Raw genomic sequence first — 18,067 nt, forward strand, 5'->3', positions numbered from 1 at the left:
GTTGAGATGTCACATGGCGTTTGAAGGTCTATCTCTTAGCTTTGAAACGCATTTTGAATCACTCTATTTTGAGCTCAGGAGCTCAATTTATGACTGTTTTAGTGAAGATTGCATGAGCAGAATTTCTAAACGGGATTGTGACAAAAATTACGAGTTTCGAGCTTTTAATTTGAGTTTAAATCATATTGGGTTCTAACATACTTAAGAGTTTTACTAAGATTAAATTGGAATCGCTTGAAGGGGATTGTGGATTCTTCGTGTTTCTAAGGTTTTTTAAGACTTCTACATATCACATTCTATTTTTCTATCTATCTTCTTTAATTTATTCCTTATTGTTCTAATTGTAGATTTATTATTCTATTTAAATTATCTTAATTATTTATTTTAATTATTTTATCTAACTTGGAGTACATGTGAATCGCATGCAGGTTGTTGTGTTTAAAAATTTAATATTTTAGTTAGTATTCTCATTACAAAAAATCATTTCACCTATATTAAAAAGTTGATAGTCAAATTTGACCTTCTTTTTTTAAAGTTGAGAGTCAAATTTAAGAGGTCAAATGATAAAAAATGTAAACGTTCAGGACTAAATTAATATTTTGTCTATATTATTTTTATTTAATATTTTAAATATATAAAAATAAATTTTTTGAAGAGAAATTCATTAATTCATTCAATAAATAATACCATACAATTCGAAAACAAAAAAACATCCATTGTACGCACTGAAGGACAAGCTCTATCAACACAACAAAAGCTTCAACTTCAACATCAATATAACATTATGGCACGTTGGCAATCGACTCTGTCATAAATTAAGTACAATACATTAGAATTGATTCAAGCACTTAATGCAATAAGGAAATCAACCCCGGATGGTCCAAAGCGGCGGACATAAATCGTCAAAAGAATCGAGCATCCACCAAACTAGAGAGGAAACGACGACAAAACCAACCCTAAAATTACTCGCAAAAGCAAGACTACATGTATAAGTAAGACTAAAAAACGTATTACAAGAGTAGATAGAAACTTCTAAAAGTGAAAGACTTGTTAAACAATAGAAAAACAAACAAAAAATATATAAAACTTAAGATAACACGAGTCCAAGCTGACTCATAAAATCATTTATTATTCTAAAACTCTCGAAACAGAAACAGATTAAGAAGCCAATGACAAGCTACCCGCTTTCTAAAAGAAACTATCGGTGGTCAGTGGTGTTTTAATAATGATAAGCACCGTCATCTATCCATCACATCTTGTGAAGACAACAAAGATCCTACAAAATAAATCTGTACACTTAAAAGAGAGAATGTATGGAGTGAATCAGAAGAAGAAAGATAAAAGAGTTGATGGGTAAGAGAAAAAGGTGGGCTGTAATTAGCCCGGAGGCTAAAACCACAGCTAGGCAAAAACAAAAACAAGCAAATGATTTGGAGAAAATATAGGGTTTTTTAGAAGTAAAAAAATATAATTTTTTACTCAAATATATAAAAACAATTTTAAAAGATTAAACTAGACACATATCACATTTAACACATAACTTGAAGTCTAACAATTTCGAACAAAAATGAAACAACAATTTAGGATGATTGTAACCTAAACATTGACAAAGGATTCGCCCTTACTTATTAGTTGCTTCATGAAGCAATCAAAACTTCATCCACATTTTATTTCCAGCCGATTATATTTCTTCAATCTGCGATCATATAATCAAATTATATAAAATTAATAAAATATTGAATGTTATAAAAAGAAAATATTATCCAAATTTGGGATAGGCATAGAATACAAGTTCATGTTTAACATGTATATGCTTAGAATTTTAACTTAATTATATATATTTGAAAGATTATATCTCATTTATTGCAGAGTAAATATATGGAAAATGAATACTTTAAATGAAATAAAAGAAATTGTAAATAAATAAAAAAGTCATAAAAAAAATTAATAGGACAAGGCCAAAGAAATAGTTTACCACAATTAGTGCTTCTTCCCAAGTCTGCCCATTATAGAACTGAAAATTTTTTGCAGTCGTTTTGGTTGCGGCCCTTCATCCATCTCCTCATAGATATTACGTTTTCGCTTTATTAGGGAACCGTTACCTATTGATCCATCATCAGTAGAGTGTTGCTGGATATCTTCAAAATTTGCCCAACACTGATTACTATGCAGCTCTTGTATTTGTTCCATCTCTTCCAGATCTCTCTCATATACTATTCTAACACCACACTTCTTCACCTTAACACTGTTATGTCTTTCGAAAGACAGCTCAAGTTGATGGCATCCCGGATCTAAGCAATTTGTTGTCAGTAAATTATTGGTTTCTCGTTCACCACATTTGTCTTCCAAGGAAATTGGATACAACTCGTCACGCGACAAATAACGAATTAAAATGTGGTCCTTCAGTACGGGCGAGTCAAAATCAACATTTACACGCCAGCCACTACAATTGACTACTCGAGGATTTCTACCCTGGAAATTAGATTGAGTGCAATTGCCTTGTCTAGAATATCTACCATGGATAGCAGCTCTACACATGAGATACTCATCCCTTGAAGCATCATCACTGACAAAAATGCAGCACAAAACAACTCCCATCCATTGACTATCATTCCGAACTTCCAGAGGCAAATCTATCTTAATCCAAGACACACCTCTTTGTTGACTAAACCATTCTGGGATTTCACTTCCAGGTAGAATAATATCAAATATTTCTCTTGAATTTCCAAATACCTGCAAAATAAAACTTCGCTTGTTTGGTAACTAACACCATGAATAATTATAAGACACACAGAAACAGAGATATTAACGAACCTTTAGATGTTTTTTCAGCAATGTTAAGGCATCGATGTTCTCAGCCAATCTGAAGCAATTAACACCTACTATATCTGACCAATAACCTGACCGATAATTTGAATTGCAAACTTTTGATCGATTTGCAACTATTTCCAGAGAAGCACAACCATTTATGTGTACAAAATTTATTCTAGTTACAAGCTCAGGCAACGATTTCAGCGCCCTGCAATCTGACAATCTAAGAAATCCAAGCTTGGAAAATTGAGTAAGACACGAAGGTATGCTGATGAAGTTGTTACCACCAAGATCAAGGTATATCAAAGAGGATAGGCGACAAATATCACTAGGAATATCTCCTTCACAAAGATTGCAGTCCCTTAGATTCAGCTTTGTTAATGAACTCAAACCTAACAACGAAGGCAACATCGGAGCCATGAAATTTGTCCTTCCTTTTTGGATTACCTTTAACAGATATTTTTGTAACTTGGAAGGAGGTCCCTTTCTCCCATTAAAAGAAAGAACTTTAAGATTTTTAAATTGAAAAATGAAGAGTGGTGGTTTTGTCATGGATGTTTCACTTAAGTCAAGCTCCTCCAAGAATTCTATTTGCTGCAAATTCTCTGGCAAATATTCAACTTTATAACAACCAGAAAGATTAAGAGATTTTAAACTTTTACACCCACCTATGCTACCGGGCAGATCCACAAGGTTCCTGCAATCTTTCAAATTTAACAAAACAAGACTGCTCAGATTTCCAATTGAAATAGGTAGCTCTTTAATGCCCGTCCCATCTAAATAAAGCTCTTGCAGGCATTCCATTTTTCCATCAATCTCTGGAACCCTTTTAAGATTGGAACAACCTGAAAGAATTAACTTTTCAAGAGATTCCATTCCAATTTTGGTTGGAAAACTCCTCAGACTTTTACAGTCTTTTAAATTCAAAACTTCAAGTCTTCTGAGATTTCCGATTGAAGAAGGTAGCTCTTTAATGTTTGTCCCATCAAAACAAACCTCCAACAAACATTCCATTTTCCCATCAATCTCTGGAAAGCTTTGAAGTTTTGAGCAACCTGAAAGAGTTAACATTTCAAGGGATTCCATTCCAATTCTGGTTGGAAAACTCCTCAGACTTTTGCAGCCTCCTAAATTCAAAAGCTTAAGCCTTGTAAGAACTCCAACAGATGGATGGACATATACTAATCTAGTACAACCTTCCAAAACCAAAATTTCAAGATTTGGGGCAGTTGTGACGTCTGGTGCCTTGATCAGGTTTTCCGACCCTTTGAGGTTGAGCACTTTCAACTTATACAGGGGCTGTTGAAAACAATAATAAATTAGAGATAAAAGGAGAAAAAATATGGTGAAGCTTATTTTCATTTTTATTCTTCTGTGTTAATACCTTCTTCTCGAATTAGAAAACAAAGACAAAATGAGTTAATTCTTACTGTATTTTCCTTCCACAGTTGTTCAATATTGCTATAAGGCAAGAGAAGTACAACAAGATTTTCCGGTTGGAAGCCTAAAGGCAGAGATCTTAAAGAATATCCTGACCATTCTAAAAGTCGTAGCTCATTAGAAAGGTAGGTGAGATCACAACAATTTGGAAGACAATGGACTTTGAGCAATCTTAATCTTTTCATCTTCAAGAAAATATCCCCATTCAAAGTGAGAGTCTTGTTCAATTCCCTGAGCGAACAAGTATAAGAATAAAGCTATATAAAACATAATCTCTGAAACGTTAATCACTTCATTGCTTCTTTTTTGAAAAACTCATGTCTAACACTTACATCTAAAGTATGTTCAGATGTGGATATAAAGATATAATCCTTCAAGGGCTTTTGAAATATATGAAAAAGTTAAGAAAAATTAATATACACATGTCAAATACATCTCACATATAACACTTATATCCTAATTTGAATAACATAGCTCTAAAGAATTGGAGCTGATATTCACAGACACAGAAGGCTAGAAACCATGATACAAACGCAAGAAAGGTGTTTGGCTAAAGAGAGAATGCAAGAAAATAGATACAATTAAATGCAACATTCTTTTTTTCAATAATTCATACCACTTTCTTTTTTAAATATTAAGCATTAAAGAGTTGCCACTTCTTTTTAATTATTTTTACAAAAAAAACAACAACATTAAAATTATATATAGATATATATGTCATCTTACCTTTTATTGTCGATGATTAAGCCTTCAATAATTTCTGTAGCCTAGAAAAATGAAAAGTAAAAATATTACAAAAGCTCATAAAGTTTACATTTATGATTATCATTGCATGTATAGTAAAAAACAAGCTAAAAAAACATTTTCAACTAAAGTAATTCAATTAAATTACATTTTTGTTTATACATATCGTGCATGTCTTATTAATATTTATAATCAATGATAATTTCTAAATGACACATTTTAAAATTTTAAACAACAAATCTACTCATTTTACTTTATCGATAATAATAATAAATACTTCCTAAATATAATAGATTATATATATGTTTTTGTACCAAAGATGTAATCGTTTCAAATAAACCTCAAATCTAATTAATGCCACATCTTAAAATTAATTGTTTGAATAAAGTAAGCTACATATATATAATTTTTATGGAATTACTTACAGTTGCTTTTGTTAGCAAATGATATACATCTCTTTCCTCCCACAATCTGCAACGTCTTCCAGGTTCATCGATAGATTTTTCCCTAACAATTTTTCTTCCCATTTCTTGTAGCAAGTCATGCATCAACAACTGGTTGTTCTGTTAATAGTTAGTAGAGATTTTTTAATAAGAACATCAATTCCAATATCTGGAAAAAACTCACAACCATCCAATATTTTCATTACAAAATCTTTCTCCTCCCTATTAAAGAAGCATGCTATATCTAGAAATATATTTTTCTCCCTTTCTTCCAGTCCATCAAAACTTATTTGAAGTCTGTCAAGAATTTCTTTGTTAGAATCTCTTTCAAGTCTTTCTATTGTACTTTCCCATTGCCTTGCATCTCTATCACACAGAAAAGAACCCAAAACTTCAAGAGCTAATGGGAGTCCACCAGCATAACCTACGATATGTTTAGCAAGCTCAATGAAATCCTCTTTTGGCGCTGTCTTGCAATCGAAAGCTTTCAAATTGAAAAGATGAAGTGCATCATTGGCTTTCAATGTTGTAGGCTTATACACACCATCAACTCGATAAGATCGGAGCAAATGTTCATCTCTTGTTGTTACAATGATTCTACTCCCTACACCGAACCAATAACGCCTTCCAACCAAGCATTTCAAGTGCTGTAGGTTATCAACATCATCAAGAACAACAAGAACTCTTTTGTGAGAGAACCTGTGGCTAATTATGACTTTCCCTTCATGAACATTGAAAAAATTGAAGCTTTCATCAAACAAGATTTGGGAAAGTAGTTGTTTCTGTAAAGAAACAAGTCCACATTTCTCTGAAACTTCTCGAACATCAGCAAGAAAGCTTTTACCTTCAAAATGATGTGACATTTGATCATAAACAACTCTTGCAAGAGTCGTTTTGCCAATGCCACCCATACCACAAATTCCTATGATACGGATATCATCTTCCCCAATTTCTATTTCCGAATGCAACTCGTCCAAGCTTGGACTGATTCCGACTAACTCATCATGGTCAATTGGATATGTTTGACATAACTTTGCTGATATTTTTTTGACAATGTCTCCAATAAATTCTGATTCATGCCTATAAAGATATAAAGATTTAATTTTTAATTAAGAAAATTATTGGTATGGAAATGAAGTTAAATGATCTAGGAAAACATTAAGATGTGAAACGCATAGTACTCTATGGAACAAATTTAGGATACACTTAGAGGACTTGAGTTTATAGTTTTTCTGGTGTTATTGCCTTACTTGCCTTATAACACTAGAAAAAAACAATTTTCCGATTTTGTCGATATATATAAAAAAACAGCTAATTCAAAAAAAAAAATTGTAATTATTAAATTTACAAGTAAAATGAAGAAAAAAATACCCATTATTTGAGTGCCATCCCTTGATATTAGCCACTTCAGTTAAAGCATTTCTCCACCTTTGGATCTTTGCTTCATCTTCCTTGTATTTCTCTTCATGTTTTGCAAAAGCTGCTTCAACTTTCTCTTTTTGTTTTCTTAAATCAGATGGATCCACACCATAGAAAATTGGAAATACTTTATGACCATTCTCCTTTTTCTGTTTAACAATCTCAGCAAGTTCCTCCAAGCACCAACCTGAAAAGACATAGTTTTCCGAGAAAACGATTACTGAGCACCATGATTGTTGAATTGCTTTGAAGAGCTCAGGTGCAATCTCTTCACCGGCCTCTAGCTTTGGATCATCCCTGAAAGTGACGATTCCGCTCCTTCTCAAAGCATCATAGAGATGGTCTGTGAAGTTATGACGAGTATCTTCACCTCTAAAACTCAAGAATACATCATATTCTTTTTGTCTAGGAATAGACGAGGAAGTTGAGAGTAACGAGGACATGAGGAAGTCTGAGAAGGAAAAAAGTTATGACAATCTAGTTTGGGAAAACCAGAAAATAAGGTGGCTCAATATGCAGAAAGAAACTAGAAACAGACCAAGTATAGGTGCATCAAGAAAGGGAAAGCGGACACAGGTTTCTAAGCAATTTGTCTATACATGTCCTACCCTTTTTGTCTTCAAAACGAATCTCCATAATAATAGCTATGAAAAGGTGTGGTGGTGGAAGTTTGGTGACAAATGAAAATGATGGTGTTTTCCAGGAAGAATCGTTGACGCTGAGGGCAGAATTTGTTGCTTTGTCCACAGAGTGGAAGTCAAGTGAAGAAGCACGCCTAGAGCTGATCATGGGCTGGGCGGTCAGGCCCGGCCCGAAGGCCCGTCCGAAAAATGGGAGGGTTTGGGTAAAAATATAAAATGGGCTTGGCAAATAAATGAGGCCTGTTTAGAAAACGGGCCGGCCTTGATAAGAGTTTTTGGCCCAAGCCCGCCCGACCTGGCCCAATTATATATTAATATATTTTTTATTTTATTTTTAATTATTTTAAATTTTTAATATAAATATTTTTATTATATTGTTAATTTGTGTATTATTTTAAGAATTGTTTTAGTATTATTTTTATTTGTTTTAATATTTGTTTTATGTTTTTAAATATATTTAATTTATTATATTTTTAAATTTTTATTTAATGAAATAAGAAAAAAATTAATATGGCCGGGCCGGGCCGGGCTCAGGCCTAGTAATTTTATTTCGGGCGGGCTTGGGTAAAATTTTAGGCCCATATTTCGGCCAAGCCGGCCTGGGCATAGTCGACGGCCTAAAATTTTGTCTGAACCCGGCCCGAACCGGCCCGGCCTTGCCCATGATCACCCCTAACTGCACGCCCTTAATTACCTTTTTCTTTTCCTTTCTTTTGGTTCAAACACAATTGATCCAAACAATTTTCAAACTCAATCATCAAACCAACATAAAGATGACAGAGTAATTACATCTGGAAATTTTGGGCTCATTGCAGCCGGGTTAAGCTGGAAACATCGGCCCAATAATATAAAAGCCATTTCCTTTTTACAGTGTTCAGCCCAAAGTAAAAGAAAAATAAAATCCCTCTCCTTTAAACCCCAGCGAACAGTCCCCTTTTTTTGTTTTTTAATAGAGTGGAAAACAACAAACAAAATCTAAATCTACGAAAGGGAGGTCCAATGTGATCCCGTTCAAGACTGTCTCTTAGCTTGTCTGGTAAATCTTCTAGTATCCGAATCATCAACGAAGTCAAGTCCTTTTTTGCTAAACTATCAACTACACTGTTGACTTCACGCAATCCATGATGAAACTCAACTTGCCATTCGCACCAGCCTTAGGTTTCTAGGCAATTCTTTATATATTTCCCACATTTATTTCTTCGAAACGAATCTCCAGAATAATCTATGAAAGCGAGTAGTGGTAGAAGTGTAACAAGTCAATTACAGGAAAATGATGATAAGTTTTATTGATGGTATACTCTAATATATAAGATATAGCAATAATAGTTTTTAAAATCAAACGTAATCTCTAATATATGTTATCCAAATAATAATGTAGTATTTAAATTAATAAAAGAAAATTATCTATAATAATTCTAAAATCATCTTAAATAAAATGCCACTTAAATTCATTTTTTAAATTTTGAATTAAAACTAAAAAAATAAATATGTTTAAGCTTGTTTTGATGAGCTTAACAACTATAATTGCATGTGAAGATTTAAATTATCTCTAAAAATTTCATTGAAACTTTCATGCACATTACTGGTTTCATAATTGATATTAACTTACAAACTTACCAGTCTTGGACAATGAAACTAAGATTGATATCAAAGTTTTTAAAAGATATTACTTAGCCTTAAATAATTTGCGGAAGAATGACATTACACTAAAGACAATTGTTGTTTGTTGATTGCTGCATGCCAAAAGATAAAAATAAATAAACTTGTCAAATTACACTTTAAATCATAGAATTGTAAAGAGTATACAATCAACTATCTAACGAAAATACCACATTGTAATCAATCCAATAAAATTGAAAAGAAAAAAATGACAGTGAAAGATAAAAATGAAATAAATAATTGATAATACTCTAGAATGACATATTTTTATGTATTAATTACATATTTATTTTGAGTATGACCCTACTAATTTGAGCTATTTATGGTTCTTTATCTTTTAAGGACTAAATTGAAGGCAAGAGAAAATTTAGGAGTAAAAAGCGTGAATTTGAAGATAAATTGGGCCAACATGCTAAGTAGGAGAGAAGTGGTGTCGAAAATGCAAAGTGTAGAAGACATTGGGAGCAAAAATGCAAAAGAAGCGATTTTATTGCACAAGACTATTTTAATCCCAATTATATTAGAATAATTATTAATGATTATTATTTAGATTTAATTTTAGCATATATCTTTATTTATCTTTATTTATTTGTATTTATCTTTTAGAATTTAATTAAGAATAGACTAGTGTAAGATCCAAATTTTGCCCGGACTTACACAAAAAAAAAAAAACAAAAAAATCAAAATAAATAAATAAATAAACCAAAATAAAGTCCAAATTAACAGTCCATTAAACAAGCCCAAACCCGAGACCCAAAATGACCCGAAAAAAGGCCCAATAACTGAAAACACCAGAAACCCTAGAGGTTTCTGGAAAACACCAGCAGTTAGCTATCTCCCCTCACGCCGCAACTAGCAGTCGGTCTCCAGCACCACACGTGCGCCACCAGCCCCTCGCGCGCGTCTCCGCTCGTGCTTGTGTACGACCTTTCCTGCAAATGGAACATACTAGAAGGAGAATAACAGAGTCTACAGCAAATAACAACAATAAAATGTAATTTTATTTTTTGATTTTACTCTGTAAATTCGGCTATAAAAGCCGAATGTACCTAAAAAAACTTATGCACGCACACTGTACGCATACACACATACACTATACAAAGATGGAATAGAGAAAAGTTCAAAAACAATTTTTGAAAAGGTGATTTTTCTTTAGTCTTTTTAATTTTCCAGTCATTTTTATTTATTTTCTTTCCATTGTTTTCATCATCTGTATTTTAAAATAAAGAAGAGGGAAAAGCAAATCTTACCTTGCGAATCGACCATTGATCTCTGTTCACTTCGTTGAGATCGAAGTTGGAAGGGGATCCAAAGGCATCATCCATCACCGTTGGTACGCCATCGACCACCAAATGAAATGGTGGATTCGGCGGGCGCTAGAAACCCTAACAAATTGATATTTTTTTGGGGCTGTTAATTTGGGTTAAGGGATGGCTGCATCTGAAAAAAAAAAAACGAAGAAGGGAAAGAGGCATTAAAACCTTTGTAAAAAACGGCGTCCTTTGAAAAGGGACGGTCCGCGTGTGACCCAATTCAAAAGTCGAATCAACACTCTCTTTTATCTCAAATGGGAAATTTCCACGCCTGATCCTTCTCTCTCACGCCGATCTTCAATTGAATCCAACCTGTGCTACACTTATTTTTAATTTCGTCTGGGAATTTGTATGCTATTGCGATTTGATCCACGGCTAAGCTCAGTGTTTTGAAACGTGGATTATTTTCAGTTCTGGTCCTCATACATTTGCAAGCATGGCACATGAGTCCCTATTTTGATTCTAATAGTTTATTTTTAAATTATTCTTCTTATTTTAACTCAAATTTAATTTAGTTTTTTATTTTATAGCCTACCATACATTCAACGTTTGTACATGTATTATTTTAATTGAGATTTTAATTTATAATGCATATTATTTAAAATTCATTCAATTTTTTTTATTTTGATCTATGTTAATATTTCTTTTCTATATTTTTATTTGTAATTAGGTTGTAGTTTTTATTTTGCATAGTATTTAACTCAAATTTTTTATCCTTGTACCTATATTATTTAAATCAAGTCCTCTGTTCATAATGATTTTGAGAATTCATTTAGTCCTTCATATATATATATATATATATATATATATATGTGCTAAATTATGTTAATATCTTTACTTTATATAATCATTATTTTGAAGCTATTTTACATTATATTGTTTTAATAATTTATGTAAGATTTTTTTAAAATATTTTTGTGAATATTTGTACATATATTATTTTAATGTTTTTATTTAAAATACTTATTGTTTTAAAATTCATTTAATTAGGTTTGTAAGGTTATTTGGGAAATTCATTTTGTGTTTATAAAATTATTATTTTAAAATTCTTCTTTATGTCATATTATTTTAATATATTATGTAGCATCTTACTTAAATGATTTTATGTATAATGGTACGTATAATTTATAAATTAACTTAATTTTATATATTATTAATCTCATGTTATTTTTACAAAAAATTATTCCTAAATTTATTTATACGCAGTTTTGCAAATCTATTATGTGTAATATATTTTATCATGTATTTTATTATGCTTTCACATTTTATATATTATTTAAATTACCATATACATTTTCAATCTTGAATGAATTTGTGTTTAAAATATTTTGCATATAATTTGATTCAACCTTTTATTCTATAATATTTATTTCAATAAATATATACCCTTAGCTTTTATGCAAATTTGTCAATTTATATATTATATATATTATGCGTTTATTAATTCATCATCACTTTGAAAATGTCTTATACCATTTTAAATTTCCATTTTATTTTGTAAATGTTTTGTGAATTGTTTTATATTGTGCCATATTTATTGTTGATGTATATCACTTAGTCATTGTTTTATCCATTGTATCAATTGTTCTCTATTCATGATTAAGAATTCGGTTACATTTTACTTAGAATAGCCGTACATAATTGTTGGATTTATTAATTGTGGCTTATTGTATCATATTATTTCATGTTCATTAGTCATTTTCTATGCAAATGTTTCGATACAATGCATTAAGTATTCCATCTATTTTAAAACAAATAAACGTGTTTTGAGCGAATTCCTAATTTTCCTTATTATTCAAAAATTTTAAAATAAGGCAATATCCAATAATTGGGAATTCGAGAAATCGTGCTCAATCGTACTGGGTATGATTTTTTCGATGAACTAAATATTTGGATAACCTTTTATAATTTTAGTGTATGAATTTTTGAAAGTCAAAAATCGATCGTATTTTTGAAGGTATAAAGGATCGTATCCAATCGTGCTGGGTATAATGTTGCATATCTTTGAAACAAGAGAATTTTGACAGTTAACTTGAACTATTCACACATTTTAAAGAATCATGCCTTAAAAGATTTTTTTTTTTCTTAAAATCTTTGATATAAGGATAGCATCGAATCAATTTAGTACCACTTTTTGGGCGTAATGAGGGTGCTCACCCTTCCTCATGCGTAACCGACTCTCGAACCCATTTGTTTTTTATTTTACGTGAACCAAAATTGTCTTTAATGGAACAAAACATTTTAGTAGGTGGCCCAATCACACCTAAACCGAGAGATTGGTGGCGACTCCACATTTTGGTTTTCAAACGTCGATTCCTATTTTTTTTCCTAACTCAAAAAAATAGTTTTGACAACTAGATTTTCTAGTACTATAAATAGAGGATGGAGTGACATAAATTCTATTCATCTTTTTTGTAAACACTCCCTCTCCAAAAAAATTCAGCCTTTATTGATCCTTTTCCTCAAAAAGCATGAGCCATTAAATTTATCTAGTTGAATATTGTCGAAATTCACCCAAAAGGGTTCATTACGGGACTGACACTTCCGTCCATGTCCTTAATAGGTGATCTTTTCAACTTGTGCAAGAAACGACCGCTTTTTACGTTTTGGGAAGGTTACATAGTTAGTTCATTAGTTTACCGCGTCAGAGGTTGGCGAGCCCAAAAGACAAAATGGCATTGTATTTGTTATTGAGAAGTGATGATCTAGCATAAGATAGTCTCACAAAAGCGATTGTTAGCTAAAGTTAGGTTCCGCAAAATTTTAAGTCTAAAATTTTAGAGCTGGTGGTCGTAGGCGTCCTCTTCCACTATAACTGGCTTATTCTGTTTAAGAAGGATCACCTAAAAGCCGAGGATTGAACTCAAGGCGGACAGAGACAACCGGAGGCTGGAATCTCTCCATAAGAAATTATTTTTATGTATTAATTACATATTTATTTTGAGTATGATCTTACTAATTTGAGCTATTTATGGTTCTTTATCTTGTAGGGACTAAATTGAAGGCAAGAGAAAATTTAGGGGCAAAAAGCGTAAATTTGAAGATAAATTGGGCCAGCATGCGAAGTAGGAGAGAAGTGGTGTCGAAAATACAAAGTGTGGAAGACTTTGGGGGCAAAAATGCAAAAGAAGAGATTTTATAGCACAAGACTCTATTTTAATCCCAATTATATTAGGATAATTATTAATGATTATTATTTAGATTTAATTTTAGCATATATCTTTATTTATCTTTTAAAATTTAATTAGGAATAGACTAGGTTTTCTAGTACTATAAATAGGGGATGGAGTAACATAAATTCCATTCATCTTTTTTGTAAACACTCCCTCTCCAAAAAAAACACAGCCTTTATTCCTTTTCCTCAAAAAGCATGAGCCACTAAATTTATCTAGTTGAATATTGTCGAAATTCCCCAAAAAGGGTTCATTATGGGACTGACGCATGATCTAGCATAAGATAGTATCACAAAAGCGATTGTTAGCTAAAGTTAGGTTCCGCCAAATCTTAAGTCTAAAATTTTAGAGCTGGTGGTCGTAGGCGTCCTCTTCCACTATAATTGGTTTATTTTGTTTAAGAAGGATCACCTAAAAGCCGAGGATTGAACTCAAGGCGGATAGAGGCAACCGGAGGCTGGAATCTCTCCATAAGAAATTATTTTCCTCAACTCTATTTATCTCTACTATTTTAATTTCAATTTTCGCAATTTTAATTCAAACTTTTAATTCTGTTTTTTATTTTATTTTTGATACTCTCAACGACGCATCAATAAAAATGAAATGAATAAAGCTTGAATGAAAACATATGAATAAACAAAACAATAAAATTAATTGAAAGAAAAGAGATGATAATTTGTATCCCACTAAGAAAATATTTATTCAGTAACTACTAAAAAAATTAAAGACAATGAACAAAATTGAAAGCCTTATAAATAGGCAATGAATTATTTTGCCATCAAGGTGAAAGAGAGAGAGAGAGAGAGAGAGAGAGAGAGAGTTATCTGTTATGGTATAAAAGAAAAAAAAAAGGAAAATGAAGAAGGAAGCATGAAAAAAATTAAAGAAAAATGTGAATAACATATTAACTATATATGAACTATAATTTAATGTGAACTTGTATACATGAAGTTTTGATTTGATTCAATTCTTGTAAATTACTAATACAATTATAGATATAATATCATTTTATGTTTATATGTTGCATATATAAATAATTATATTTATTCAATACAAAAATAAATTGATGCATTTATTTCTTTAAATGTGTATGATTAAATCAAAATTAAAGTTCACGATACAATTGCACATTAAATTAAAGTTCATATATAATTTTGAGATTCATCTCAAAATTCAATAGAAATACTATAAATAAAATTTAAAATATAATATTTTATCTAGATTAAGTAAATTCGCTCTTTAAAAAAAATTTCCCAAGTTATTTCAAAAGAATAACACCATTCAAATTTTGATATTCAAAATATAAGAAATACCTAGTGCAAAAGGGATTGACAAGTGAGATTTCGATGCATATTGAGAGAGAGCAACATGGTTTCTGACTATATTGCAAAAGAGGCTGGTATTGATACTGGTCGATTAATTATTCTCGAGGAGCCTCCACTCTTTGTGAGACGCATCGAGATAGGGGACAAGCAACGAGCAATATTATTAGGTGCAAGAGAATAATGATTTCTATGATATTTTAGACTTGTACTAAAATTTCTTTATTATATAAAAAAAAGTATCAGAGATAAATTAGAAGAGATTAAAATTTTTATGAATTCAAAAAAAAGTTAACATAGTTAATAAGTAAAAAAATTTAAAAGGATTAATTAATTTTTTATATATTTTATCCTATTTTAAAACATCATATAATAAGCATTTAAAAAATCAATAAAATATTAAAATTAACATTTAAAATGAATTAATTAAATTAAAATATAACATTTTATCTAGATTAAAAAATTAATATTTTTAAAAATTTTATCAAATTATTTTAAAAAGAAACTAGCAACATTCACATTTTGATATTCAAAAAGAGATAAATTAAAAGGTATTTGAAGGTTACAAAATTTTGTGACAATTAAAAGCATTATAACGTTGAAAAAAATTAAAAGTTAACAAGCACAATTAATAAATTAAAAATTAAATAATTTTAAAATATAATTTTTTTAAAAAATTCAAAAATAAAATTATTTATTTTGATCTATCTATGAGTTTGATTGTGACTCGAGGCTCAAAAAATTTCAAGCCCAAATCTATTTCGTGGCTCAACCCAACTCAACAAAAAAACTCATTTCTCTATTAAAAAATTATTAAATTGTTAAAAATGTTTTTTTACATTAATATTTATATGTTTTATAATTTAATTTTAAAAACATTTTTATTATTTAAATTGAATTCAGGCGGCCACCCTGAGACATAAAAAATCTTGTCTAAACCTAGCCTGACTAGGTTTATTGGGCAGGACAGATTGTTGACCCATGGATAGGTTTATTAATTTACTCTATGAATAATAATAAGGTCCCTCCAAATTTTGAGTTATTTATTCAGTCCATATTAAATTAAATTTGAACAATTTTATTTTCAATAAGATTAATTATACATTAAAAATATTTTTATGTACATTTAATTATAAAGTATATAAAATATTAGTATAAAATATTTTTTAATTAATGATATAAACTCTGAATCGGCCTAACTTAGATCGAGCTTGGAAAAAGATTTTTATGCCACGAGTCAAACCAAATTCATTTTAAATAATACAAATTATTTTTAAATTTTAATTTAATTATAAAATATTAATATAATAAATTTATTTATGATATTTTATTAAATTTTGAACTGTTAAGTAGATTTTTTGGGCTAATCAAATTGAAACGAGCCTGGACTTAGAAATTTATTTGGACCCGAGCAACGACCCATGGGTCTAGGTTAATAACACTATTTTTTTTTATTTTGAAAAAATTATTGTAAATACAAAAATAACTTTTAAAACATTATATTGTAAATACAAAAAATAATTTTACAACATTTTTAAAATTATTTATGTATTTTAAAGAGTATGGACCAAATTGACACAAAATTATAAATAATGAGGGCTAAAATATTATTTTACCTTTTATTACAATCAAATCAACCATTTTAACAGCAAAACTAACTAATGGACCAAAATTTTAAGTAGAAAAGTATAGAGACTCAATATCTCAAAATTAAAGTATATTGACTAAATTTTAAATTTAAAAGAATACAGGTATCTTTGGCAATAAATTTGGGTAAACTAAATATTGACAAAGGATTCACACCTTATTGGCAATCAACACTTCCTCCACATTTTATCTCTAGCCGATTACATTTCTTCAATCTGTGATCATAAAATGTAATTATATAAAAATGAATAATATATTGATTGTTTATATAAAAAAAAACAATGTTATCTAAATTTGGGATAGGCATAGAATACGAGTTTGTGTTCAACATGTATATGCTTAGAATTCTTAAGTTAATTATATATATTTGAAAGATTATATCTCATTTATTGTAGAGTAAATATATCGAAAATGAATACTTTAAACGAAATAATAAAAAAACTGTGAGTAATATGATAGATAAAAAAAAGTCATAAAAAAAAGAATTAATAGGACAAGACCAATGAAGTAGTTTACCACAATTAGTGCTTCTTCAAAACTGCTTTGAAGGTGACCCAATTCCTTTGGATTTGGATTAAACTCTTATTGCGTTGGTGCCCAAGGTGGCAGGATCGGAATTGTTATCTCATTATAAATCGATCAATCACCATATGGTCTTGTTTAAGGTGATCATCAAGACAATTGCAACAAAATTGAGAAGCTGGTTTAAGGATTTATTTGGGGGTCAACATCTGGTAAACGTAAACCAACTTTAGTGAGTTGGGATAAATGTTGTATGCCTTTGAAGAATGGTGGACTTGGGTTGAGGGAAGTACGAGACCACAATAAAGCCCTTATGCTTAAAGTAACTTTTAATATTGTCATTTCTAACCTGGATGTGCTACGGGTTAAAAGTCCTTCGAAACAAGTATGGGGTAATAAGTAAATGGTCGTCTTCTATACATCCTTCTAATTGCTTGTTTCTCTGGAGGGCTTTGTCCAATATCTGGGAAGATGTACCAAATGGTGTCAATTGGGCACTAGGAATTGGAAGAACAATGAGTTTCTCTGGAACTCAAAGAACTTTTTTGTGTGGAAGGAACTGATTGAAGGTACTCTTTCTACTATGGCCTACTGGAAACTTTGGAAAAATAGAAATGCCTTTGTTTTCAACAGTGGCATTGTGGGAACTATGGAAATGATTTGGGGGGGGTGGGGTGAAGTTAAAGCGGGGACTAACTGTTCCAGCAGTGCTAATCATGCGCAGTGATATTAAGGAATACGTTTGTAGAATTCTTCTTAAAATGCCTACAACTTTACTTTTGAGCATACCATATGTCCTTTCCTATATTTTCTAAGATAATAATTATCTTTAATGAATTTCCAATTTTACTATATTAATAATTTACATTATACAAAATTTTATATATTCATATATAAATATATATTATTTTCACATGATTTTATCATAACCAA

The 18,067-nt window shown here is 30.4% G+C and overlaps 2 protein-coding genes and 1 long non-coding RNA gene across 3 annotated transcripts; all 3 read right to left on the minus strand.

Annotated features, from left to right (window-relative positions):
- Positions 1-758: 758 nt before the first annotated feature.
- LOC108472033 (disease resistance protein RPV1-like) lies at positions 759-5,524 on the minus strand. The gene is made up of 7 exons (XM_053020942.1): positions 5,421-5,524; positions 4,978-5,018; positions 4,242-4,482; positions 2,815-4,110; positions 1,976-2,733; positions 1,626-1,696; positions 759-1,276 (listed from the first exon to the last, which is right to left on the minus strand). Exons 1-5 carry the CDS (start codon positions 5,520-5,522, stop codon positions 1,981-1,983), a joined length of 2,433 nt encoding a protein of 810 aa, XP_052876902.1. The 5' UTR covers positions 5,523-5,524; the 3' UTR covers positions 759-1,276; positions 1,626-1,696; positions 1,976-1,980.
- On the minus strand, positions 5,374-7,639 carry LOC128279251 (disease resistance protein RUN1-like). The gene is made up of 2 exons (XM_053020941.1): positions 6,810-7,639; positions 5,374-6,518 (listed from the first exon to the last, which is right to left on the minus strand). Exons 1-2 carry the CDS (start codon positions 7,298-7,300, stop codon positions 5,543-5,545), a joined length of 1,467 nt encoding a protein of 488 aa, XP_052876901.1. The 5' UTR covers positions 7,301-7,639; the 3' UTR covers positions 5,374-5,542.
- Positions 7,640-9,837: 2,198 nt separating this feature from the next.
- Positions 9,838-10,825, minus strand: LOC108472487 (uncharacterized). The gene is made up of 2 exons (XR_001869551.2): positions 10,408-10,825; positions 9,838-10,089 (listed from the first exon to the last, which is right to left on the minus strand). It is a non-coding gene; the product is annotated as an uncharacterized LOC108472487 (long non-coding RNA).
- Between the last annotated feature and the right edge of the window lie 7,242 nt (positions 10,826-18,067).

This window comes from Gossypium arboreum, chromosome 11 (genome assembly GCF_025698485.1).
Source record: "Gossypium arboreum isolate Shixiya-1 chromosome 11, ASM2569848v2, whole genome shotgun sequence".
NCBI classification, from domain to species: domain Eukaryota; kingdom Viridiplantae; phylum Streptophyta; class Magnoliopsida; order Malvales; family Malvaceae; genus Gossypium; species Gossypium arboreum.

Bases quoted from the DNA above. Each gene is read 5' to 3' on its own strand.
- LOC128279251 (XM_053020941.1), bottom strand. From the start codon at position 7,300: ATGTCCTCGTTACTCTCAACTTCCTCGTCTATTCCTAGACAAAAAGAA. The intron at 6,519-6,809 runs GTATTTTTTTCT...ATATCTTTATAG, and splicing joins GGATGGCACTCAAATAATGG to GCATGAATCAGAATTTATTG.
- LOC108472033 (XM_053020942.1), bottom strand. From the start codon at position 5,522: ATGGGAAGAAAAATTGTTAGGGAAAAATCTATCGATGAACCTGGAAGA. The intron at 4,111-4,241 runs GTAAGAATTAAC...TGTTTTCAACAG, and splicing joins AACTGTGGAAGGAAAATACA to CCCCTGTATAAGTTGAAAGT. The intron at 2,734-2,814 runs GTTCGTTAATAT...TTTATTTTGCAG, and splicing joins TGCTGAAAAAACATCTAAAG to GTATTTGGAAATTCAAGAGA.